The sequence below is a fragment of the Amborella trichopoda genome, chromosome 3 (genome assembly GCF_054954075.1).
Source record: "Amborella trichopoda isolate Santa Cruz 75 chromosome 3, AtrichopodaSantaCruz75HAP2 v2.0, whole genome shotgun sequence".
In the NCBI taxonomy this organism is placed as follows: domain Eukaryota; kingdom Viridiplantae; phylum Streptophyta; class Magnoliopsida; order Amborellales; family Amborellaceae; genus Amborella; species Amborella trichopoda.
The window spans coordinates 12,064,909-12,092,538 of NC_142338.1; the positions used below are offsets into that span (position 1 = coordinate 12,064,909).

The 27,630-nt window shown below is 34.5% G+C and overlaps 1 protein-coding gene across 19 annotated transcripts in view; it reads right to left on the bottom strand.

Annotated features, from left to right (window-relative positions):
* Positions 1-12,436, bottom strand: part of LOC18432603 (uncharacterized) — a 28,720-nt gene extending 16,284 nt beyond the window's left edge. For 5 of the 19 annotated variants that reach the window (XR_016053057.1, XR_016053056.1, XM_020666291.2 and 2 more), the window contains exons 1-8: positions 12,171-12,218; positions 7,948-8,183; positions 6,877-6,946; positions 6,292-6,488; positions 6,093-6,168; positions 5,904-5,987; positions 5,752-5,831; positions 5,440-5,566 (exon numbers count right to left, since the gene is read on the bottom strand). Coding sequence is in view for 16 of the 19 variants with exons in the window: in XM_020666291.2 (XP_020521950.1) it covers positions 5,440-5,566; positions 5,752-5,831; positions 5,904-5,987; positions 6,093-6,168; positions 6,292-6,488; positions 6,877-6,946; positions 7,948-8,117 (804 nt within the window). In the remaining 3 variants the exon portion in view is untranslated. Of the gene's footprint in view, positions 1-5,439; positions 5,567-5,751; positions 5,832-5,903; positions 5,988-6,092; positions 6,169-6,291; positions 6,502-6,876; positions 6,947-7,947; positions 8,184-8,585; positions 10,047-11,691 lie in introns of those variants that run through there. The other 14 variants (XR_016053058.1, XM_088863434.1, XM_020666288.2 and 11 more) reach the window with 7 other exon arrangements.
* Positions 12,437-27,630: the final 15,194 nt, after the last annotated feature.

The following is a 27,630-nucleotide window of genomic DNA, read 5'->3' on the forward strand; positions in this document are numbered from 1 at the left end:
ACTGATTCACGAAGCCGTTTTATTGTATCACCGACTTCTTGAAGGAATGAGCGAAGCGAACGGAATTAGCAGTAGGAACAACCCTCTGTTGAATTATTATATGATTAAAGAATATGCTTTAAAAAGATTATCATGGTGATTTTCTTGTTATCTAGTAACATTTGATCAAGTTATGAATTAATTTGAATTCCCAATTATCACTTTGTGAGATAAATTGATGCAGGGAGAAAATAACACGAGAAAAATAAAAAGAAGAAAGTTGATAGAATATACCCTCTTTCAAGGTCTGCAAGGGAATCCACCCCAAAATAATCTCTTCACGAGACCAAATTTTATTAACTCATTCACTCATTTACAATGAAGGGAAATCTCCCGTTAAATAGACTAAAAAAATTAAAAAAGAAGAAGATAAACAATGGACTTTCCTATTTTATCTCTCCCCTATTTTCTCTCTCTTAACCTAGCCATGTTTTATCCAAAACCTTCCCTTTCAATAGATAGCCACGTTTTACCCATAGCCTACTCTCTTCAATTGATAGCCATTTTGCCAAAAGATAAACCCCCTAATTTAACTTATCCTATTTATATTCCTAACTAGTTAACCCAATCCATAAATATCAATGCACGCACAAACTCAATGCCCACCTATCCTTGCGCACCTCCTAATTGAAAAGATAAACTCAATAACTAATAATAATAATAATAATAATATATATATATATATATATATATATATATATATATATTTTTCTCTGCATCATTCTCTCGGGGTTGCGAGAGGGTTGGGAGAAGCTCGACCTCGAGCTTGATTCAAAGCGGATGTCCTTCTTCATCACCATAGAGGACTATTTCTTGAATTTGATCTTCTAGAACTTCTTCCTCTTCCTTAGTCAAGTGTACCTCCATCTTCTTTTTTGGGCATTCAAACGAACAATGTCTTGGTTCGTTGCATTGATAACACACAAACTTTGCATTATCTTTTTTTTTTTCATTAAATTTCGGTTGGTGTAAAACCTCCTTCTTTGAGTAAAAGCGCTTATCGGTGCTCACATGATATTTAGTCTCTACTCGTAAAGCAAGTTGAAAAGCTTCACTTAAAGTCCATGGTCGATGTAAAAAAACCTTATCCCTAATGGTAGGTTGAAAGACATTTACATATCGAGCAATCTTTTGTCCTTTCGTCTCTTGGAGGTTATTTCGAGCAACTAATCGATAAAACTTTCCGATATAATCTTCTACTTTTTTTTTCATTATGTCGAAGATTTTGGAGTTCTTGAAAGAAAATTTGCTCATGATCCGCAGGAAAAAAATTTCTTTCAATTTTTTTTTCATCATTTGCTAGTCAGTAATTTTTCCTTTCCCACCATGAAGTCGGGATTGTTCAACTTAAGCCCACCTGGCCGCAGCATACCCGTGGAGTTTGGTAGCAACAAGTTTAACCTTACGTTCTTTTGGCAATTCACTCCATTCAAAATAATTCTCAACCGCACTTAAGCAATCAATAAAACCTTCGATGTGGAGCTTACCATGAAATTATGGTAGATCGACTTTAATACCAAAATCTCGTGGTCGCTCTATAAGACGCAGATCTGGCCTGTAATCGTCGTTACGCTAGAAATCAACACCCTGGATTTGTTGTGGAATTCCTGATGCAAGATTAATGTGGCTGCTAGAACCTTCTTCACGAGGAAGGTTATTCTCCAACTGTTGTAACCATTGATCCAACTGTTGCATCTCGTCTTTCATCTCACATCAATTCAAACATCCTCTAGGGCTATGTCGAATTTTCTATAGCTTGTCCCCAACGATCATCCATAGCAGGAACTGAATTAGCTTGATTAGCTTTTGGTGGCATTGTAAAAAAAGGGGATATTTCTGGCTCTTACTTGCTCTCTGTAGATCTAACTTGCTCAGATCTAACTTGCTCTCTGGATCTGACTTGCTTAGATCTAACTTGCTCTGATACCAATTGATGCAGGGAGAAAATAACACGGGAAAAATAAAAAGAAGAAAGTTGAGAGAATATACCCTCTCTCAAGGTCTGCAAGGGAATCCACCCCAAAATAATCTCTTTACGAGACCAAATTTTATTAACTCATTCACTCATTTATAATGAAGGGAAATCTCCCTTTAAATAGACTAAAGTTTATTTAAAAAAGAAGATAAACAATGGACTTTCTTATTTTATCTCTCCCCTATTTTCTCTCTCTTAACCTAGCCATATTTATCCAAAACCTTCCCTTTCAATAGATAGCCAAGTTTTACCCATAGCCTACCCTCTTCAATAGATAGCCATGTTGCCAAGAGATAAACCCCCTAAATTTAACTTATCCTATTTATATTCCTAACTAACTAACCCAATCCATAAATATCAACTCATGCACAAACTCAATGCCCACCTATCCCTGTGCACCTCCTAATTTAAAAGATAAACTCAAAACTAATAACAATAAAAAAAAAAATTCTCTGCATCATAAATGGATTTCTATATTATCCTAGATTGTTCTAGATAATTCTAGAGGATAAGTTTTGACTAGTCAAAGTTCTAAAAGGATTAGAAGTGGATATGGGTCAAATGTCAGGGGATAAGGTTCTTACATATTTGCTCTAGATCATGATAGCTGATATTGGAGATAAATGGCACATATTAAATCTTCTTTCTCATTTCACAGATCACCTAATAATCCTAGATAATGTTGAACTCCTAATTTGACTGGGACTCTATGCCCTAAAAGTTTATAAACAGGAGGATTCTTCCCCTCATTTTATACATTTGACTTCTCTCCTCTCTCTCCTCCACACCTCCCTCTCTGAGTTCTCTCTCATCTCTCTCTCTCTTCCTAGTCCTCTCTAATTCTCTCTCAAAGGGGCACACCACCCTCTGTAAGTGTTTAGGGTGGAATGCCCAACATTAAAAGAGAGAAAAAAGAGGGGGAAACCCAGCCCAACCCTAGCCCTAGTTTTAGGGAAGGTGTAAGTTGTGGCTGGGTTTAGAGAAGTCAGGATCTCGCTCCCTATAAAATGGGATCTCGGTCTACATGCTTGTAGGATCCCTCCAAGGAGAAAAGCCATACTATTAATTGAACTACTGCTCCTTTCCTTGGTATTATAAATTTATTTGTTTAGAATATGTTAAACTATGGTGCATATTACATTGTGGTATACTAGAATTATAGTATTTAAGATTATAGTTTAATACCATATAAAGCCAATTTATGCTAATATTAAACTAACTCCACCATGGCTAGTCAACCTGGCCATGCTGGTCCCAAGCCCAAATAAAGGAGGATTGTGTTAGGTACAGCAGCCAGCATAAAACTTGCCACATCTTTGTATGAATCCTGATGATGATTGAATTGTATTATTGCAATAAATTAGAGTACTATAACTCTGACATTAGTAATAAGCTAAGGTGTAAGATAATAGATAGAGTGAGCATTGGTTCGATCCTAATTTTATCATATATTATTAATTAATCTCATGTTATGTATAGTTGAGCTTAGATCCCTCCAGGTCAAAACCTAGATGCTAGTGGCATGGGATCTCATTCCCACATATCTTAGAATCTAGCTCCTTAACTTGTTGTATGTAAAGACATTGATCATAATCCCATGAAGCTTCCACCTTATGGCGGTTCGACGTTTCCCAAATGATCCTGCTTCCGATCCCGCTCTAGCTTCCAAAAACCAGCTCTCTTGCCCCATAAGTTTCAGAAAGGGAGTCCCAAAGGTGCTTCTTAGTTTCAGATTGGTTGATTGAACAGGTTCTAGGATCAAGCGTTCCATTGGTCAAGTGATCGGGTATGGGTGTGCAGAACAAATTAGTAAGTCTTCCCTTATTTAGTTTTATTTGCTCAAGTTTTTCGTCTTGTTTTCTTCCTAAAGTCTTAGTATTGTATTTAGTTTTGATTTGAGTTTATTTGGTAGTAAGTTTATAAACATCCTAGATTGTATTAGGTTGAATTTATTGTATTTGTGGCACCTGTAAGTAGAATTTGTAGCAATTAGTGAAAGGAAAGAAATATATTTTTGAATTTATAGCTTGGAATTCTATATTGCCATTCTTTTCAAATATCGTACTGACATTTTTTATTTTTCTATATAAGTCTAAATACCGGTTTGAGTTCTTAAGAGTACAACACCTGTGATGAATATAAGGGGAAACTACAAAGATTTCACCAAACCAGTTTAATGCTTTACCCTCTTTATTTGGGTAGGTTTAGAGACCATGGATGTTGCAATGGTGGCCCTCAACGATCAAACCATGGTGCCAAGAGGCCATACCCATGTTCCATGTTTTCAAGACCACAAACCTATGGTGAGTTTTGGGGGATTATTCAGAAGTAAAAACTCAAGACAGTTCTACAGGGATTTTTCATGCATGTGTCTAAGTTTTTCCCTATGCATTCTATCCATAGCCTATATTGAAGGAGCACATAATCTTGTTTAAGCCAGGATCCTCCCATTGTTTCTTGAAACATTCAAGAAGAAAGAACTTATGTGGTGTAACCTTGTTTTGTAACCGACACATATTAGAAAGTATGAGGGAAAAACAAGCATGATGCAGAACCTTATTCTTCATAAAAAAATATTGCTTTGTTTTGAGAACCAGTTGTTCACAAGGATCACACATTAAAAGAACACATTTGATAGTTCATTTCAGATAAGAAGGCTTTCAGCAACAATATGAACACTGGTGGAAGGTTTCCCAGATGTTAAGCCCATCTTTTTATTGATATAACAAATGGTTGCTCCTGGGAAGGATACAATCAATACAACCATACAACCTAAGCATTATGAATGATGCAAATGAGATATGTTTGGCAATTTTTGATTTGCTAAATTCTATCCACTTGTTTTGGACTTTGAACCTTACTATGCATACCATTAGGGTGTCTCATAGTCGTGGAAATGCATCTCAGAGGAAAGACTAAGACAATCCAAAATGAAAATAAATCTAACATTCTAGGCAGTTTACTCATTAATAGAAAAACTGGCTTATGATTAGGATACGACCATCAATTATACATACTTTAGAGGGAGAGTACGCTTGATTCTAGATCCAAGCTTCTATAGCGATGCCATATAATGGTGCTCCGGAAGAGAGCTGGTAATGAAGCGGGATTCACTGCTTTATAATGTTCTAAAGTGCAGTATGCAGGTTAATGAGTTCTAAATGGTGGAATTTGTCAAATCCGTCCCTATGTTCCTAACATATCGGTAATAAATTCTCACAACGCATACATCATAGATGCTTCAAACTTAAAAGGTTCATAATCATGGGAATTGAGACTGACCTACCAATGCAAGCAGATAAAAAGTTTTCAAAGAAATCTATAATAGAAGAAACTCTACAACAACATATCCTCCCAGAGAGAGAAATTAGATGATGTAATGGTAACATAATATTTCTCACATTAAAACTACGGATTGAACAGACCTGGGAAACATTTGTTGCTAGACGAGTGAGCACATAAACAAGCGCAACTTGATAATACAATATTTTCTGGAACCAATAATTCCATAATACTCGTTGGTGAGACCTTCTTGGACTATGCTGCTTCAACCTGTAAAATGGAAAGAACACGATTATATGAGATGCATTCAAGACCATAAGACATTTGAATTAACAGCTTACAAGGTTAGAAGTTGACTAGGACCCAAAGAGAGCAAGTCTACATTCTTCTTATAGTGATAAAAACAAAGTTTCTATTAAACAATGTATAAAGGTTGGTGAAGGACCAGCTTGTACCTTGGTTCTTTGGTCCCAAAAAGAAACAGGCATACGAAACAACTGCCAACAAAAATAGAGAAGTATGCAATCCAGCGGTACTGCTCGAATAAAATACAAGAGTAAGTAATCAAATAATAAGGAAAGAAACTATGTACTTAGTATGTAATTACCTGTTTCTCAATACCATCAGATGTTGTACCATTGATTACTTTGAATACAACAAAAGCAATGGTGTAGAGGCTCAGGTTCGCTACCTAAAAAATATTCAAACATAAATGGAAATAGATGAGTTATTATGTGACCATTAGAACTAAACAATTTGTCCAAACATGGGACAATAATTTCAGCAAGCTACAAACCATTGTAAATGCATTACGGCAACTTGTGAGTGCAACTCTGCTTGTTGAGTTCAATGTGATGCAGTTAACCATCGACCTTTATGAAGAAAACAAACTTAGTTTCAAGAAAAGGAATGTCACACCAGAAGTTACTGCTAAATATCAAGATATAAGGTAGAAGAACATATTTATCTTTATCTACAAAGGAAGGTTGTTTTACATGTGTGAAACTTGAGTAGCAGCCCAACCCACATTGAAGATAGCAGCAAATATGCTGTAGCCAATAGTACGTAATGTTGGAGAATCAATCCCCAATACCTCGCAAGAAAGACAGTCACCAAATACAGAAGAAAAAGATATGGCTACCAAAATTGAGCCACCAGCATGCCATAATTTGAAACGTCCAAACCTGTCAATCTACAATATAAACCTGAAGAAAATGAGCGTATCATAATGGAGTTTTCATTAATAGAACTGTGATAGAAAAACATTTCTCTATTGTATCACTATTTAGTCAAATAATGGACTCAACGGTCAAGATAAATATGAAACCTGACTTTCCAAAAGTCTAGTAAAGCAAGGCTATATTACAGTCAGAATGTTTGGATATTTTTTCCTTATGCTACAGATTTATCATAATAAAAAAGAGAGGCTTTAAATATATGAATGTTCATATGGTATCCCATAATCATTTTGCAGAATTTATTTGACTTATCAAGCAAAAGACATGGTACAAGTGACACATATTCAGATGGATTGCAAATGCAATGTTAATATAATGAAAATGACAAGTGCTGCATCTTACCAGTTCCCCCACAAAGATTGTTGTAACTCCATCAGCAACTTGGCCTGACAGCATCACAGTTGCTGCATCCCTGAGCACAAGAGAAACAAAAAGAGTTTCAGGGAAGTGACATACATACAATAGCTATGATATATCTTTACACATATATCAACAGGGACATAAATCATGGTTCACAGAACTTTAAAAAGGAATGTTTGACACTGAACTATCTTGGCCCATCTGGACCGAAGTACCACAGGGTATTGCAAGGCTCACAAATGGTATTGGCTTCTCGTGGATAACTGAATAGCATTCAATTTTTTGCTTTAAGGTTCTCCAAATTGCAAATGGGAATGTATAATAATAACTCTAGCAGAAAGGAGATACAAAACAAAGATGAAAGACATTGATATCATGATAGAAGTAAAAGGATCAATAATATGTGAAATGCGCTTCTCAAACAAGCCTTTCTTCATATCATCACAATTCACAAGTGAGCAAAATGCTATTAAGGGTTCACACAACAAAGTACAAAATCAGAAAATGATAAAAGTGTCCTCGAAGGAACACACAGAGATGCTTGTGTGCAGAACATGGTTCATATCTAACATACTCATCTATTTGTTAAAGTTATTAGGACACCCTTCACTGGAGACTTAATATTAAGAGGTTGAGGTCCCAAAATCGAATAGTGTAAAACAATAAAGTAAACAGGTTTAAGGGAAAGCTGTCATAAGGAAAAACAAACACAGCTCTGCAATCAATGCTTCCCATTTCTCAATCCACCCTAGTAGTTCAATATCTTTACAAAGACTAGGAGACTAAAACATCAATTTTTCAATCAGGTTCTATAATTAATTCAATGATATAAGTTATAAGTGTTAATCTAAAGATATATCTAATCAAAGTTTAAAAATACTTCCCATTTCTGGACAAAATATACTATCTTCTTTATTAAGACAATTTCAGATTCAAGTGAAACCTTATGCCTTTCATAAACATTAAGAAAATATGGTATGACATCCAATTCAACTGAGGGAAAGGGAGGCCTTAAAGCTATCATAAATAGTAAATACCCAGAGTGTGTCATACCTTGGAGACAGACCAATCTCTGTCAAAAACAACAAAATATATGTAAACCAACAAGAAGATGTGATGTCATTGAGCATGTGACCAACTCCATAGTAGAATGCTGAACAACGACCTAGAGGCCTATTGCCTACGTCATCTGCAGAACATGTCTCTTCGTTGTCCACAATCATAGTGAGAAGATTTGTGGGAAATGTGTTAAATAAATAGATTCATGATATATTCTGCCGCTATAAAACCTGCAGCAAGAAAAAATAGACTAATGATATATTCTGCCACTATAAAACCTGCACCAAGAACAAATAGATTCATGATATATTCTGCTGCTATAAAACCTGCAGCAAGAAAGACAGAAATAATAAATAGTTTTGATTTTATATTTGTATACCAATTGGAAAAAATTATAAACTTTTCAAGCAGCGAGGATCTTTGCATTCATTTTAATACACATTTTTAGCAATTAGTTACTATTCCACTTGCAAGTATCTGTAGGGCAAGCCAGGAACACATCTAGTAATTTATTTCAATATACTATTTTACACATATTAAATACTTCAACACATACTAGCATATATGCCACAAATCAGTGTCACAAAATGGAAAACAAGAATACTTGGCGGACATCGAACGAATTTGCCGACCTCCTTGCTAAAGATGGTGCGCGACGACGACCACACATGGAAGACAATGAATGGTCCACCTCCTTTTTTGCACTGGATCATCGAGGTCTTCTAGGACACTAGATTTTTTGGTTGTTGTTTTTTGTAACAGGGCATGCTTATAAGCCCATTTTTTTGAGACCTCAATCTTTTGGTTACAGCCACTTCAAAAGGATATAGGTTGTATAGGGTTAATGGCTTAATTTTTTGTGACTGAGATACCGGGCTCGTGGATATTCTCGGTCCTCTCCTCCCTCTATCTGCTGTATTCCTTCTTTTGATATAGTAATACAATGTTAACATTATCAAATAAATAAATAATGGAAAACAAGCAAGATAGATCATATGACGAGTGCTCCTATTTTCATAGGTCATGTTCTTCCATGAAAATTGACATGCACGTCCGTGACTTGTACAACTTCCAAACCCTAGATTAGGTTGTCCGGAATATAAACTTTTCAAAAAAATTATTTCAGGAATTCCTTTAGAGGTTCTAGATAGACATGAGATCTGTGAGGGGAGAAAGAAAATGAAGGGCTTGGGAAAATGACTAGGGGGAATTCTTAGAAAGGGCCCTGGGAGTTGACCTGAAAATGAATAAAACCGAGCCTGTCTCACCATGAGCGGCATACATTCTGGAAAGAAAACGACAGAATCAAGAGGACATATGCTTTCTTCCATATTCTGTCAAGGAGAAATAGTGTGTGAGCAATTTATTAAAGGCATGTAGGGGAACCATGTTCTCTCAATTGTGTAATGTTGTTTCTCTACATTCAATTAAAGCAAATTCCCAGCATTTGATTTAAAATATGAAATTAATAAACTGCAAATCCATGTAAAAATAGGATCCTTTGTGACCCTACTCTGGTGCATTTCAGGTTAACTGATTATCATGCTTTGTTAGTCATGTAAAGATCCTATCATTTTCTAAAAAGTGCATGAAAGGTATATTAATATCTGGCGGAAGAAATCTTTCAGCATAACACGGTGTCGTTTCTCGTCTTAGTATCAAATATTTTTTGACAATTATTTTTCTTTCATTTTTTGATAATTATATTTGTTTCAATGAAAGTCTAGTGTATTAAGCTGGATGCAATGTAGATTTCCAAATTTAATGGGTTGACATTGGTAGAGTAAGTTCCTGAATTTGTATTATAAAAGTAACAACTTTTGCTAGCAGCAATTGGATATTGAATAACTGTAAATGACTTCCTGTTGTTTTCATACTGGTATATTGAGTAGTAGTAGATGTTTTTGTCGTAAACGGTAAATTATAGTGATCATTCATGAACAATTTATTTATTTGCGTAACAACCCATGCAAGTGCAGAATGTAGTTCTATATAGTTATTTACAAAGTTTTATAACTTACATGCACCTACACCAAGACCATCTTAAACTTCATCTTATGCCACAACAATAAAGACTAAGCTTTACATGTAGCATTTCTATCATGTTACAAAAAAAAATTAACAGATCAATCGCATTGACATTGATTTATCTTAAGAAGCAAGGCAACAAAATAGATTGAAACCTAGCATAGAGAGATAGATAGCTTCAGTAGACTGACATGTACGAACATCATGGACAAAGTTGGCATGATGTATAATTGCATTCTATTTCCAACATAAACATTTTCCCTTTAACAAACTGTGGTAGAGATACAGAGGAGAAACAAAAGCAACAGCGAAAAGTATATGTGTAGAGCATTTTGTAATTGTAGAAAGCTAATGAGTACCGACACTAGTCAAAATTTTATTTTGTATGCACATGCCACCTAGCCAGTATTGAGTATTGTGAAATGTTCCAATTCAAATATTCTACCAAAACCGCAGAAGAAATAGAAGAACTCTTCTATTTTAGCAAACAATTTAGTCCGCTTTAAATTAAAGTTTATGTAATCAATGGCTTAAAAGGATATCAGGCTTAATTTCATGAAGTAAGTTGAAGATCTCAAACTTTATTACTAGAAATACATAAGGACACAGGAGCAGGAGTTGACATGGGCCAATAGATGGTTCTCGCATAGATATCACTTGGGAATTGCCAACAAGTGACTGCTACTTTTGTAAGAATGAATAAATCCCAAGCAAGAGGTTTCCACAACAAATATCTCCACTGTTTAAAAAAAATACCAATTCATTTAACATAGGGTTTTAAAACCCGGTGATATAGATTAGGAACATCCGATCAGGTGGTTTGGCGATGCCCGTAACCCCCGGGACGAATCGCCTGATATTACGTTTTATTATTATTTTTTTCAAGTTTTCAACCATTCCCAATCGATACAATGGGGGGTGGGCAATCCAAAACCTGATTCTGAGTTTTAAAACACTGCTTCATAATCAAAACAACACCTATGAATTGGAGATGATAAGCAAAAATGACATGCTACTAGTGGTTAAAAACCATAGATGACATGACACTTCAATTTGATGGTACCATTAAGTGAAAACATATTATGTTGAGTTCAGTAGGGCCAAAAAAAACTTTTTCTCTCTCGTGTTAGAAAGAGAATTGAAGAAGCTAGAGTTTCAATTTTGAAACAATGTAGAAAAGCATAATAACAAGAACCCACTTCTGTTGCTTGGCTATGGCATTACTTTTGGATTTTGGACACAAAAAAGCCTTATTAAGTGTACCCAGGAATCTAAATCTCATTCATCAGTATCTAATGACTCAAGTGTTAGTGCTGCCTCTAGTAAATATCTATTTTTCCAATTTAAAACCTGTCAGCTCCCAAATTCCATCGCCAGCTTTCTGTACATTATAACGGAATTTTTTAAAAGACTTTGTGCATAAACACATTTTTAAGGGTCCAAGAGTAATCCCCACAGTTTAGACATATCCCCTTCACACAACAGAACCACCTTACTCAACCCCGAATGCAAAAGTAAACCAAACCTTCCACCTTATTTACTTGCAATCACATGCTATATATAACAGCAAAGTCTTAGTTTCCATGAGGACTGATTCGTAAGAAAAATGGTCGAAAGAAGGAGAAAACTGCAATTGTTTTCTATTTTTTTCCTCTAAAGTTAGGAGAAAACTACAATATTCAACCAGAGGAAGAAGAAAACAATGAAGACCTTGTTTTCTTATTTTCAGAACTGGGGCATACTTATAAGAACCTTAACTCTTATATACTTTCTAGTCTGCAAGCCTGACAGATCGGCACGTAATCCACCCGAGTCGATCTACCTTTCAGTCCAAAACCATCACCCATCAAGCAAACACAAAAATAAAATCCACATTCAATTTCTTAGCATTGAATAAAATCACCCACCTTTTCCTCAGGTTCCCGTGCTTGTTCTATAATTCAATTACGCAATACACAAAATAAGAAGTCTACCAATAAGGCAAATGATAAGGAGTGATACTCAGTGTTTTGAAATTGACAAAAAGTGGAAACACATTAACTCAGTCTTTTGGAATTGACAAAAAGTGGAAGCACAGTAACTCAGTCTTTTGGAATTGACAAAAGTGGAGACAAAGTTTGATTGAAATCAGATAATAGTAAAACAGAAAAAAAAAAAAAAAAGTGAAGGAAGAGGAAGAGTGCACTCACTGCTTTGAATGGAGGCAGCAGAGAGGAAGAATAAAGTTTCACTCACTGCTCTGTTTAACCTGAAAAAGGAGGCGCCATTTGTTTGACGTCAGAGTGGCGGTGGGTTTGATATTTGGTGAGGAGATTTAGGTTGCAGTCAGCAAAGTGGAACCAACCACCAGTCTCCATTTTCCTCCGTAACCGTAAAATATACGCCCACGCTCATCATCCCAGGAGGCGTGTTGCCAATAGCTATGCAGCTTTCAAATTTAAAAAGCATAAACGTTAACTATGCTCCCGCGAGAGCATGATATATGTTAGCACCTTGTAAAGGACTTCATGCGAAATTTTTGTCCACAGAATGTTATCCAAGGACTGAATGTTATTTTTACTATTATTATATAAAATAATATTAATTAGAAATTTCGGTTTTGGCTTCATTTTTATGAGTAAAATTGAATAAAATATAAAATATTGACCAAAATAAATTTAGAGATATTTTCGTTATTTTTATTTAAAATATATTTTTAATTAGTTGGACGGGATACTTTTCCCTGGTCAATACTTAGATATTATTTTCTTCCTAAAGATTTGCAATTGCGGAGTGCTCTTGCACAATATTTTATTCGGAATCAGTGGGGACGGATTGTTCATCCACATATTTGTGTTAGATTGTTGGATAGGTGATCTGGATTGGGTTTGAATCTCTTTGGCCAAAACGTAAATGTTATTTTCTTTTTTGAAGAATTGCAATTCTGGACTGCTCTTGCACAATGTTTTAATCCATATCAGTGGGATGCATTGTTCATCCACTTATCTGTGTTAGATTGTTGGATAGGTAATGCAGATTGGGCCTAAATCAGTTTGAATTGGTGATCTCAAAAATTATTATAAATAAATAAATAAAATTGAAAATAAGAATTCATGAGGTGGAGATTTAGAGGTAACAAGAGAAAATATTAAATAAGCTTTTTTTAAAAAAGAAACCAATATATAAAGAGAGAAGAGACTACAAAACACCTATGGGCGAAAATAAACAGTCTTTTTGTCCATAGGCTCAGCGCTATCTAATTTTGTCGGACGGCATGGATTAAAGGCCATCATGGATATAGCATGTCCGTGACGGGATTTTTTTTCATATAAAATTGAAGCAAAAAATATATGGGAACCGCCAAGGCTCCTGTAGGTCCGTTACAGTTTTTAGGTAAAACTGTCAGCATGTCCGTGACATGGGTGAAACACTATAGCAATTCGATTCTAGACGTTTTTAAGACTTTTCCAATAAAGAAGGTTTTAAGGGGAACTGGGCCATGCTATCCCAAAACCAGTATGGTGCTTAGGCTAAGCAATCAAGATAAAAATTAACCGGGTTTTAAAACATGGTGGTACATGAGCATGACAAAAGAGGATCTTCAAAAGTATGGTTGGGATGGAATTTTTGAAGGCGACGCAAACGCAAGGGGCAGATAGGATTGGATTTTGTATAATCCAAGTGGGCTTCATCTCATTCCCCGAGCTTAAAAAAGTTTAAAAAACAAGGAATCTTAAACGTCCCGAAATCTTCTGCTAATGGATTAATTAAAGCGCTCCTCGCACGCACGTTGGGCCCCCACTTTGAGAATATGACCTTAAACCCCACCATTTGCTGAGTAAGAATTTGGCTTTGAGCTACTACCTGGTTGTGCCGGATAAGATTGAGTTTTAATTTGGATGGTAAGATCTAAAAGTTGAAAACTCATATTTAATATTTTTTTTCTTCAAATAGTCATCTGATATGATTTTTAAACAAGGGAAAAGTTCATATAGAGCTTAGGCTCTGAACAATCAAATTAGAGCCTACCTCAAAAATTTCACGAGATGAGGTTGTTTTGACACCCAAATAACATCAAATTGATCATCTCAACATCAAGATGCATGGACAAGAGAAAAAAAATGGATGTCAAGTTTTGAAAATAGTGCATCTTGTATCGCATTTTTTGACCGTCAATTTTCAAGATTTTCAACTTTTCATACATCTACTCAATCTATACTATTTTTGAAGTTTTAAATTTTATAATTAAAGATAAAATATATTTTAAGGTTATTACAGAAATTTATAATATTAAAACCATATTTCTTGATACTATTTGAAAGCGAGTTCAAATTTGATTGATTAGAGCCTCGGCTCTATACAAACTGCACCCTTTAAACAAATCCCGGAATTTCATATCAAGAAAATCTCTTTTGTGTGGGACTTTCCCATGAGGGAGTCATAATATACAATTATGGGATTGTATATAATGAGATCATTTACCTTTGATATAAGGTCACAAGCACTTACAACCATCCAATGTATTTCACTGGTACTGGGGTGTATTACAAACTTTGAGAAAATTTTTTTTGGAAGTTTGAGCTTGGTTATAGAATAAATACATCCATCCAATTTCAAATCCAATGGTTAAGATTAATTGTGACCACCTTGTACCAAAGGTAATTGGTCTCATTGTATACTTTTCCCACAATTATACATCATATTGAATAAGGAAAAGTATACAATGAGACCATATACTTTTGGTACAAGGTGGTCACAATTAATCTTCACAATTGGATATGAAATTAGATAACTACATTTATTCCATTGACAAAGTACAAGTTTTGAAATAACTATTCTCAATTTTTGTGATACCCCCATGCTATTAGATTTCACAGCATATGGTTGTAAGTAATTGTGACCTCTTTGTATCAAAAGTAAATGACCACATTTTATACAATCCTATTAAACAATTATTGACACTAAAAATCTCACCTCTTAATAACATTCAAAGGAAAAATAAAAAATAAAAATCTCTACCGCTTAATCAACATTGGCCATAAGACAACATTGCATGGTCATCATGCATTATTTTTACATTGTAAGATTAAGGGCTAAAATGACACTTTTCGTATGAGTATTATCGATGGGAATTTGGCTCAAGGTGAAATCTCTTGTGGGTGACATAACTTAGGAGGACTAAGTTTTTTAAATAACTACAAAAATATACAACGTAGTATTGGAATTAAGCACAATTTTTATGGGCCTATAGGGCTAATTGGTGCCTTTTTTTTCTTTTTAATCATGTCCATTGTCCATCGCCAACCTTACCAACCAATCAAACAATTTTCCAATATTTAATGCACATCACTTTCAATCATGTCCATTGTCCGTGTCTGCATGGTCCCGCGCCTTGCGATCTAAATGTCATATGATACATCACACTGACCATAATGTACCTTTCATTCACTTTAGAAAAGTGAATACTTACTTTTCTAGATCGCCCAAAATTGAATAAACCTTTGTCCTCATCTTAAAAAAGAAGGCATTTCTCCCTGCTCCCATCCACGTGGGATGGGATGTCCCCACGCACTTGTTTAAGTGTGGCCTATTTTCACAGATCTTGGATCTAGAATCTTGTAGGTCTATAATCTTGAGGGAAAGAAAAAAACTTAAATTGTAATAACATTAATCATGACAATGAACTATCTATTGTTTCGCAGTGTTATCGCTATCGCATAGGTAATTTTATATATAAGTTTTATTTTTTAATTTTTTTTAAACTTTATTCAAAGCAATTGACTGAAAATAAATGTTTTTGCTAGAAATAGCTAAAAATAGTTAAAAATTATTGGCAATTTTTGTTTTAAAAAATAATAATACGATATAAATACCAAACAACTAACAAAATAACATCATCCAGAATACATTAATTTCAGATGAAATCATTAAATAAAATTAATTGTCATCTAAATACACCTTTGAAATTAATTATCATCCAAATACGCATTTAGAGAGAGTAAAATTAATTGCAATACAAATATGCCCTTTTAGAGAGAGAGAGAGTGTGTGTGATTGTTGTGTATTAACTGTTTATAGAGGTTGAAATCCATCTCTAAAATAGATATTTAAAAAGAAACTGCATGTTAATAGGACTAAAGCTAAAACTTTCACTTTTTTAATTACCAAGAATGGGATCTGCAGGACCACAAACATTTGTTCTTGTAATGGGAAAAAGTTTTGTGAGTTCGTGCTTCCGTGTGGCTCCTTCCAAGTCCGTCTTAGATGGATTCCACAAGTGGGCAATGTTGACCACGAGAATCAGAAAATATATTTGAAATTTAATGCTTAAAAATGGATAATCTTACAAGAATTAAAGTGAAGGATCCACAAATAACTACCCAAAAGAGAACACTAAAAAAATGATCTAAAAGCAAAGTTTAAAATAATCTATTTTTAAAATTTATTTATTTTTTCTAGTTACTCATTGTCCATATCATCGACCAATAAAATTTGAGCAAGCTTTCTATGATTCCCCTACAACATAAAACTTATATATTTCTCCTTATCCAACCATCCATTCTGAATGGAGGGTTAAGATTGCCCCAATCACAATGTCACATCTTTGCACTATTTTATTTTTAATTTTTTTCTATAAACTATTTTGATACCAAATTTTGGACGTCCAATCCTCTATTAAACTCGCACTAGCGAAAAATATTAAAAACATATTTCCAATAAAATAAAATAACCAAAATACCTCTGAAAGTTTAAGGGGTATTTTGGTCATTATATTTTATAGAAAAATTATTTTTAATATTTTTTTATAGGCGCGTACCAATGAGAAGATAGCATGTGCCAAATTTCATATTCATAAAATTTGTATAAAAAAAACTAAAAATAAAATTCTTTGAGACATTGGATATAAGATCAAACGGTGAGTGGCTCTCTTGATCAAAATTGGACGATTGGATGGTAAGGGAAGTATAGAAACCTTTCCCATAAAAATTTAGATCCAAAATGCATCTCTAAAATAAATTTTTGATGGAGATCGAATCAAGAGAGACACCGAAACCCATCCATGCATAATTTACGCATCCTTTTAGTTAAACGTATGGGTTAAATTGGACGGCTGGATGGTAAAGGAAGTATAGAAACCTTTCGCATGAAATTTTAGATAAAAAATTCGTCTCTAAAATAAATTTTTATTGGAGATCGAGAAACCCATAGTTGCATAATTTACGCATCCTTTCGGTTAAACGTATGGGTTTGGTTTTATCACGTGTGGTTCTTTTTCATGCAATACCTATACATTTCCATTATACATGGTTCTCACTTATCACATGCGATCACTTTTCGTACCAGGAAAGGTTTCTATACTTTCGCTACTGCATAGAAGGGTTTTCTCTCCATCGAGCCGTCCAATTTAGATTATCTGACCTACTCATCGTTTGATTTAGATTCAACGCTTCAGAGCATTTAAATGTTTATTTTTTTATTTATTAATTATATGAATATGAAATTTGGTACGTACGATCATAAAGTGCACCTAAAAAAAATATTCAAAATAAATTTTCAAAAAATATAATGATGAAAATATCCCATGAAAATTTTAGAGGTATTTTGATCATTTTATTTTATTGAGAATATTTATTTTATATGTTTTACAGGTGTGAATTTAAGAGAGGAGTGGACGCTTAAAATTTGGTGTCAAAATAATTTTAAAAATTAAAATTAAAATAATGTAGCGACGTGACATTGTGCCTGGGTCAATCTCAATTGTTCATTCAGAATTGACAATTGGATAGGAGGAAGCATATAAGTTTTATGCAATAGGGGAAGTAAACAAATCAAACTAGTGGTCGTAAAATCAAACCGGAACGGTTAACCGGACATGGGCCTGAAAGCGGTTTAACCGGCCTAACCGGTAAATTGGCCAATTCAACCGTTTTAATCGGGCGAGTCCCGGGCAGTCAAAAGAGTGTTGAAAAAAATAAAAAAGATACGAAGAAAAATCTACTAAAATATGAAAAACATATAAAAAATGATTAAAACAAAACACATTCAAATGAAATTGAAAATTAATGAAAAAAAAATGGATGTTAACGAATAGATTTGTACCTAGAGGTATTTTTAATTTTTTTGAAAAAAATGGGAAATTATAAAAGTGTGAATTAATGACCAAAACAATTTTTAATCTTTAACATAATGTAAAGAATATTAAAAAATACATTACCAATGAAATTCTTTATTTTTGAGAATTTATATACATTTTTTTTCTTTGAATAGCGGTCGATCACCAAAACTGCCCAAAGCCAGTAGTGGCCGGTTCCAATCTAACCGTGCACTTAGCAGTTAAATCGCCTGATTTTTCCAACAGTGAATCAAACACAAGGTAGTAACCAGTGTTCGCAAACTCGATGGGTCAAACTTGGAATCCGGCACCGGTCGATCCGATTTTGGTGGTCAGGCTAGGTATTTTAAAAAAAAATTCCAAAACAAATTATATAAAATCCCAAAAAATTAGGGATCTCTTTTGTAATGTGTTTTTAAATATTTTTTATCATTTTGGTAAAGATTAAAAAGTGTTTTGGCCATGAACACTTATTTTTATGTTTTCCCATCTTTTTTCAGAAAATTTTGAAAATACCGTGGGTGCAAAACGATTTTTTTAAAATATCTTTCACTACTTTTCAACTTCATTTAGATGTTATTTGTTTAATCAAGCTTTAAATATATTTGTTTTTTTTTAATTTTTTAATAGTTTTTGTACCTCCTGGACCTACGTGGTTAGCTGGTACTCGCACATGGCCCTTGGCCGGTTTCCGAGGCTGGTTCGATTTTTCAAACAAGCACTGGTGGTAACCACTGCTAGCCTCATTCCCATTGCCATTCTCTCTCTTTCCTGAGCTTGAAAGAACCGAGGGAAGGTCGATATATATAATGTTCCAAGTTTGAGGGATACAATTAGTTTTAAGAAAAAGAAAAGGAAGAGATAAGGTTAGTCTATTATAATAAATGATGAACTTTACAGGAAACCCAAGTTCTCAAATCCCTAGAGTAAGGGATGTTGCTTTCTAATGGGTATTTGTGGTGTTATGTGCTCCCCTCCTATTTCTAGGGTTTTGATATTGAGATGGCGAGAGAGACTTCTTTCCACAATTTGCAGGAAAAAAAAGTGGCTTATAATTTAGTGCCTCTTGGAACTCACAACAAGGTAATGAAAGTTATTTGAGTGCTAGTAGAGGTTGAAGTGTTTAGCAAACTTCTTTGAGCCTGTGCAAAAAGGCATGCATCCTATTATAATGATGCTTTGTATGGATGATTTGAATGGCATAATGTAAAAGCTCCTTCCAAGTTCTCCTTTTCAACCCATAATATGTTTTAAAGCATGGGCAACCTTTCCCAATACATGGGCTCACCGATCTTATACTTGATTGTTGAATGTTAGTGTAAGAAAGATAATTTGCATGACACTTTTTTTTTTTGAAAAAAAAAGAAGGATTATTTGTGTAGATCTATATCTCTAACTACAATATAAGGTAATAGGCTAAGATTTAAGAGCTCTCTTAGATGTGTAAACAAGAATTGTAAACATTTCCCACAAGTAACGTGTACTTATCTAGTTAGAAGCAAAATTGGCCAGAGTACGAGCCATAATACTAGAAATAAAACATACAATACATACACCACAAGTACACTACATGGTTAACCCTCAAAGGGCTACATCTATAGGTATGACAAACTGAAATCCTATACTAATGAAAGTTACATCAAATATTTTTGAAACACATAGTTACCTCTATAAACATCGACAAAACCCGTTGAGCAATCCCTTTAGACATGCTCTCCTGACCGGCATCGCCTACCGATCTCCTATCTCTATTCCACGGCCAAATCACTGTTCAAGAAGATACCCATCTCTAATCTATAGCTAAATTACTGTCCAACAAAATACCATCTTCATTCCACAGCTAAATCACTGTCCAGAACCTTGACAGCTAAATCATTATCCAAGAAGAGAGCCTTGATAGAAATTGAGACTTTATCTTATCGGGGGTACATCAAAAAACCCCTCTCAATCTACCTGAGGCACATCACTTTTTCTCTATAGGAAGCTCTCTTCTCTCTAAAGTGATGCTTATCTCTTATGCATAGAAGGCCCTGCCACTCTAGAAGTCACCTTTTTGATATGGTGTCTCAAATAGAGTGTACATATTCTTCCCTCTTTTATTTTGTATATTTAATATTAGGAATCTCCACTAAATGGAAAACTTATCATAGATGTTACATATTTTTAAAAAACAAGAGTCCTAGTTTTTTTGGATTTCTATTTCCTTGAAGAAACTTATTAATATCAATCTCAATACTGCGTAATATGATATTTCTTTATTTTGGGTGATTTTGGATATCACCATATCCAACATGAGAAGCATAGCCAGATTTTCTAACACTCTATCCCTATTGACCATGTAATTAGGAAGCTAATTTATTTATTTACTAAAGAATTTGTAGGGGAATTATCTACGTTGTATCCTTCAATCTAACCTGCACTGAAACCAAAAAAAAGAAGAAGAAGCATCTACCATTTCTTCTCAACAAAAAGGATTCTATTCTCCAATGTGAACAAAGCGTACATTGGTTACCATAGCAAAACCGTTGCTAGGTATACCCAATAGTTAGCAAGTTAGGGAAGAAGAACAATATATTGGTAAATCAAAATATTAATAATAAATCAAATTCATTTCAAACAGTGGGACCAAAAAATCGGGGCCAAGAAAAAGGATCTCCAAAAATTAGGTCAGTTATAGAATCATGAATATTTCAAATTTGACTAAAAAAAATGGAATGAAAATTGAATATGTAAAGATGACATAAGACAAAATTATGATTTCTAGTTATTGTAAGGATTCAATAAAGTCATTTCATAATAATTCTATGTCCTTATTTGATAATCGTTAGGGACCTATTTGCCAAATTGTTTTGTCTCGATCTTTAAATGCAACAACAATGTTTGTTCAAAAATTACATAAACAAATAACAAGAATTATAATACAAGATATTAGATTACTGCTAAAAAAAATAAAGAAGATCGTAGTGTAGGATTGTAGCTGAGAAAAAAAACAAAAAAGCCAAAAATCTGAAACATTGGTTCATCTAAATTAATGCGTTGCACAAACCAGTGCAATAATAAAAAATTCAAAAAAAAAAAAAAGGTAAAATAAAGAATCATTAATGTTTCAAATTTGACTTAAAAAAAAATGGAACGAAAAAAATTGAATATGTAAAGATGACATAAGACAAAATTATGATTTCGAGTTATTGTAAGGATACATTAAAGTCATTCTACGTACTTATTTGGTAATCATTAGGTTATTTGGTAATCATTAGGGATCTATTTGTCAAATTATTTTCTCCAAATCTTCATTAAATACAACAGAAATGCTTTTTAAAAAATTACACCAAAAAATAACAAGAATTGATTACAAGATATTAGGTTACTGCTAAAAAAGAAGAAAAAAAAAGATTGGATATCTAACTCTCTCTTCCTCTTTGTAACGATGCTCTTAGTTTACACAAAAAAAGAAAATATTTTGTTGGTTTACCCTTCCTCTAACTATATTTATTATTTTGAGATATATGGATGTTTTGGGCGAATATTTTTTTCCGGGAATACATACGCAGCGTTTCTTTCTTCATAGAATTTTGTAAGGAAATATGTTGGTGAATTGTTTTTTGGGAATTTTTTGTTAAATATGTATTCCTAATATATTCCCATTACAATGTGCTTATCTCAAAATTGTAATTCAAAGATATGAAATCTATGAAGAGAAAGGAGGTGTTTTGACATATTTAGAGGAAGAAGTTTTCTTTTCTTTTTTGAAAAAAAAAGGGATAAAAATATGGGTGCGGTTTGTATAGAGCCTAGGCAATATACAATCAAATTAGAGCCTACCTTCAAATAGTGTTGAGAAATGTAGTTTCAATACTGGAAATCTTTATGACAGCCTTAAAATATATTTTCATATTTATTTGTAAATTTTAAAGCTTCAAAAATAGTGTATATCGACATATCTGTGAAAATCTTGAAAATTGATGGTCCAAAAATGCGTTACAAAATGTACTATTTCGAAAAGATGAAATCCATTTTTTTCACATGTCCATGCATCTTGATGTTGAGATGATCAATTTGAGGGTATTTGGGCATCAAAACAACCTTTTCCAGTGAAATTTTTTAGGTAAGCTCAAATTTGATTGTTTAGAACCTTGGCTCTATATAAACTTTCTCCTAAAAATATTGATTTATATGGGTTCCCAAAGGTGATTTTTTTGTAGATCTTTTGAAAAGATCGAAGTTTTTAATGGATTTCAAAAACTCTGAGATTTTTTGAAAGAATTTGTGTTATGAATACTTGCTATTAATGAGTGTATGTTTAGGACCACAAATCTTGGCGATGGAACCTATTCAACCTAAGACTGACATAAAAAGCATAAAAAAAGAAAATATTCACGTCCTCATCCTAGATTTGCCTTACAAATTTGCATTTGAGGATGGAACAAAAACTACTCAATTTCTGGATGGTCAAACATAGTCAACTTTGGAGAAGGACTTTGTCAGTAAAGTATGGGTGGATGGTACTGTCAATCTCATTAAGAATGGAACCAGATTGAATAATCAATCCCAGATATGGAAAGACATCTCTACTTGCAAAGCATTTGTCATGGAAAACTCTAGATGAATGATTGGGCAGGGGAATACTGTGAATTTCTGGTTTAATAAGTCTTTGGGAGATAGGCCATTGAAGAAGAAATTTTCAGAGTTGTTCTCTAAAGTTGTAGATCCTTTGTTGAAAGTGGATAAAGTTTTCTTGAGACAAAATGGGGTTTTAAGTTAGAATACTCAATGCAACTGTAATCGTATAATAGACACCATTATCTCACAATTGGCCCAGTTGTTAAATGACTTTCAGGGGGTCGGTCTATGTTTCAAGAGACACAACAGATGAAGTGGTTTGAAAAAAGGAGAATGAAGGAGTGTTTTCTGTAAAATTTGCTTATAAATTGTTTTTTCATGATAGAGCAAGATGGACGGAGAAAAAATTGCACAAAATTTGCGAGTGGCATATTGCTATAAAGATTTAAGGTGCAAGGGAGAACATTAACGGTTGATAGTCTGACAAAGAGGGGCAAGATTATGATCAATGTATGCTTACATTGTAAAAGAGATGAAGAAAATGGAGATCATCTCTTCCTCCATTGTGACTTTACAAGTCGGCTGTGGATGTACGGGAAAATTTTTAGAGCAGCCTTACTATGGGAAGTGTGGTTGGAGCAAAATAGAAGAAGTTTTGAGGGAGTCAGCTTAAAGGAGGAGAAAGTGAAAGACAAAATTATCATAACGTTTGGTCATGGTTTTTGGTGACTAAGGAGAGTGAGGGCATTTCTAAGGTTGACATTATCCTAAACTTGAAGAATGTTATTTTGGCAGTTGTCAATCAAGGTGAAGCCTAGGGGTAGGTAGACCTTGCATAGTTGTGTTAAACTTAATTTTGATGGCAGCTCAGTGGAGAATGTAGGACCAGCAGGTATAAGGAGAGTGACACGGGGCAGTTGTGGTGAGATACTTTTTCCTATTTTGGCCCTCGTGGTGATGCTACAGTCAATAAGGTAGAAATCTGTGCATTGTTATATGGCCTTAAATTGGTCAAAGAGCGATGCTTAAGTTGTTGCCGCTTTGTGGAAGGAGACTCCTTGAATGTTATTAACTGATGCAATAAGGTATAGAAACCTCCTTGGGCTTTAAGACGTGAGTCCCTTGAAGTGATGGATATTTGCAATGGGATGGAGATTGTATTCCAGCATGTGTACTGTAAGGTGAATGATATTGCAGACAGATTAGCCCAGAGGGGGATCTTTTCTGTTGATTGTGTAACTAGCAATGTATTTGTTGTGTAAGCTTTTGTACTCTTGAGAAACACTAATAAAAATTATTACCCTTGTCACAAAAAAAAAAAAAACTCAAAAGCTATTTTTCATCTTGAAGTTGTTCCCAAAATTTCATATTAAAAAAGTCCTCCTATATAAGTCACTGCCTGGGTAGTAAGTGTACATTATTCTCCCACATAAGCATAGTATTTGCACTATTTTCTCAATAAAGAACATTAAAGTTTATCAATAGATCCAAATGATAGTGATTCACAAGGTAAGTCTGCATTGTCCCACAATGGGAATAAGTGGTGGATGCTTAAGGACATGTGAAATTTATTCAAATGTGAAAGCAAAATATATATATTTGGTTTTAGGAAAATTGAAAATTTCAGTTATATGTCCTCTGGCCAATCCTTATCCAGGTCACCTTATGAGGTTTAGATTTTGCCCTCTCTAGATGTAATTTTAGTAAATGTTCACATTAACTATTTATTTGTTTGATATTATAAGTGTACTTATTTACATTGTGTATTGTGGTCCCATATGTCGAAATTGTGCATTTGGAGTCGACAATAGGGACATTTCCCTGGAACCTTTGTTTGGCTTTGGCGTGACCTTCAGTTTGAAATTTCATTTTGTTAACAACCGTTTGTTTTCGAATTTGGGTAGTGCCCCTCATCGCATTTTAAGTTTGGAAAATTATGGGAATCATGAGCAAACAACCACATAAGGAGGCCCTTATTATTGTACAGTTTTTCCCCTTTGTGGTCCACTTAGGGTGCATTTTGTTTCAAGAAATACCATAATTTGGAAGCCGCGACTTTTATGGGTTAGCATGGAAGCCATGGCTTCTCAAAAATGAAAATGTATTGTTTTGACATTGTTTAAGATGCTTGAGAAGCCAACTTTCAAAACAACATCGTACTTCTGGCAATAACATGAGGGAATTACAACAGTGATGGAAGCCATGACTCCTTGTAAACAAATGTGTCCTAAATAATCTTCTTTGAGGACATAATTACTGTGGTGGACATTGACACCATTCATGCAACCGATAATAGCAGGCTCCCCATTGGACAGGCACGACCTTGACTTTGAACCATGGAGCTCTAGTTTGGTTGAGCTTGAGCAAGTAGATCCCTCCCAAATCAGCCAATATTTTGTTAGGCACGTTTGGTTTATATGAAAAAAATTTTTTGAAAATATTTTCAATGAAAGAAGTCCCTCGTGTGATTAGGTACGAAATGTTTTTCACACCAATTGGTGGTACTATAGTAGAACAGTCGCGTTATGAAATCTCTCTATTCCTTTGCCATATTTCTATCCTTCATAAGGACAACAGCATTACTACGGCACTTCGATATCTATGTCACACAAATGAAGAGATAAAGCAGGAAAACACCCTCAACTAAGGACTACATCTTTACCTAAGAAACTACTACTAGAAGTTATTGCTGGTTAGAATATTCAAGACCCTCCAGCCATAATCTCCTGGTGCAATTGCTCCTTTTGGACCTGCAACTTTCGACGATAATTTCTTATAAACGCCTCTGCCTTCTCGTTCACGTCCCCGGCTGCTTGCTCGGGGACGCCGACCTCTCTCCTTCGACGGTCATGGAACCGACGAATGTATGCCTCTGATGCTTCCTTCAATGCCTTCCAATCTGAGGACATTCTCATATCCACCCCAAATCAACAATGAAGTTCTCCTTCAAAGATTATACCCCATGTCCTTTTATACTGCAAATTTTTACTTAGCTTATTTTTTTTCAATGACAAACTTTTACTGATTTTATTCCATCGGAGTAAATTATTTTGTGGAGTCAAAGGAATGGAGGGAGAGTTGAACGAGTAGCTTAGCTTGATTGGAAAGAGAGGGAAAGGGCAAATGATTTTGTACCAAAACAGTGACACGTGTGGCTTACTTGTGGAGTGCCATTTATTATTGAAAGGAATGGAAGGTCCTAAAGTGTAGGATTTTATTTATATTTATGTATCTAGGTGCTTCTCATGACTTCGAATTAGCTAGTGTAATGTAGTAGATCCTTGATAATAAAAAAGAAAAGAGTTGGCAGGCACAAAGGCAATAGACTTTCCATAATGCGCCAGATTTAGTGATTATTTTATAGGATTAGACACTAAAAACAAAAATAATTAGGTTTGGAGCGCCATGAAATGACCAGATTTTTAGGTCTGGCCCAGTTTGGTAGTATCGATTCCTCATATGAATTGCTCAAGTAATTAAGTTTGTTTCGTGTGATAGGATTAGTTAGGTTGGTCCAAGATTCGAGATGTAATTGATATATGCGGGTATGGTATGCTCCTCCTTTGGGAGCACAATTTACTTCTACTCCCTTAGTCAGAAAATCTATGCTCTTTCAGAAGCATAGTTTACTCTTATTCCCTCGGTCAGAAGACCAACATGGGAGGATTGTTTCGATCTGAAATTTCGGTAACCACTGAAGAATTATTAGATGTTTATTTTAAAAATAATAAAAATTTGAGGTTTTTAGCACTTAGATTTCACCATCTAAAATTTGGATCGTCTATTCAATCTCAAAATATTATTTTCTTAAGTTCACATACCGTATCATTAGAAAACTCTTTTTAATGACGTTAAACTATGGGTTGAAGAGGTTATGTCCCAGAATTTGCGAGGATTCTAAAGTTAATTCACTTTACCCAAGGGAGTAAAACGCACAGCGTACTCCCGCAGGAGTGGAATATCTTTTGGCGATTGATATTGAACTAGCCCGTTCAGTATTCGGTGTGAATCGGGGCAAAATGGGTCACCAATTCAACACGCAAGCACGTGCCATTGTGTCCGAGTTAAAGTTTAAAAACAAAAAAATAACGAGTGGGTGCTTAAGATTTGTGACTAGCACCACGTGTTTTATTTTCTTTTCCTTTTGCTAAATATTTATCTAATCGATTTTTGCTCAACATATTTAGCTCCCACGTGCGTATTCGAAGAGATATATGGAGAGAGGGAAGGGTAGGGGCGGCAACAGGTTGGGTTAGCTCCTAATCCGGTTGGACCCCAAGCCCAAACCCAAAAAAATATTATGGGACCCAGACCCATACCTGAAGTCAAGGGGCCCAGACCCTTACCCGAAGATATAATGTGGGACCTGGATCCGGACCCAGACCCGACCAAACCTAATCATACTTGCCCCAAAAATTGAAATATCTATATATTTAAACATACATAAATTTGTTAAATATATATGTGTTATTTAAATATTATAACTAAAATGTATTCTTATAGTTATATTTAAATATTATGCTTATGAGGCGGAATGTTGGACGTACAAAAAACAATATACCCATAAAATGAGTGTAGCGGAGAAGAGGATGTTGAGATGGATGAGTGACAAGACAAGAAAGGATAGAATTCGAAATGAATCTATTCGAGAGAATTTAAACGTGGCAACAATAGGCTATAAAATGAAAGAGCGCAGACTTAGGGGGGTTGGTCATGTGTGGCACCAAACAAATACAATACTTGTTAGGAGATGAGAGTTAGTTCAAGTGGAAGGACTGAAAAGGGCAATGGGCAGGCCCAAAAGGACGTGATTGGAAATGGTCCGAAAAGATATGGGGATTTATAGCCTCACTGAAGATATGACATGTAATAGAACATAATAGAGAACCAAAAATCATGCAGCTAACCCCAATTAATTGGAAAAGAGCTAAAATGATGATGATGATCTATTAAATATTATTTAAATATCAACACTATTTGGGTTGGGTCTACACAAA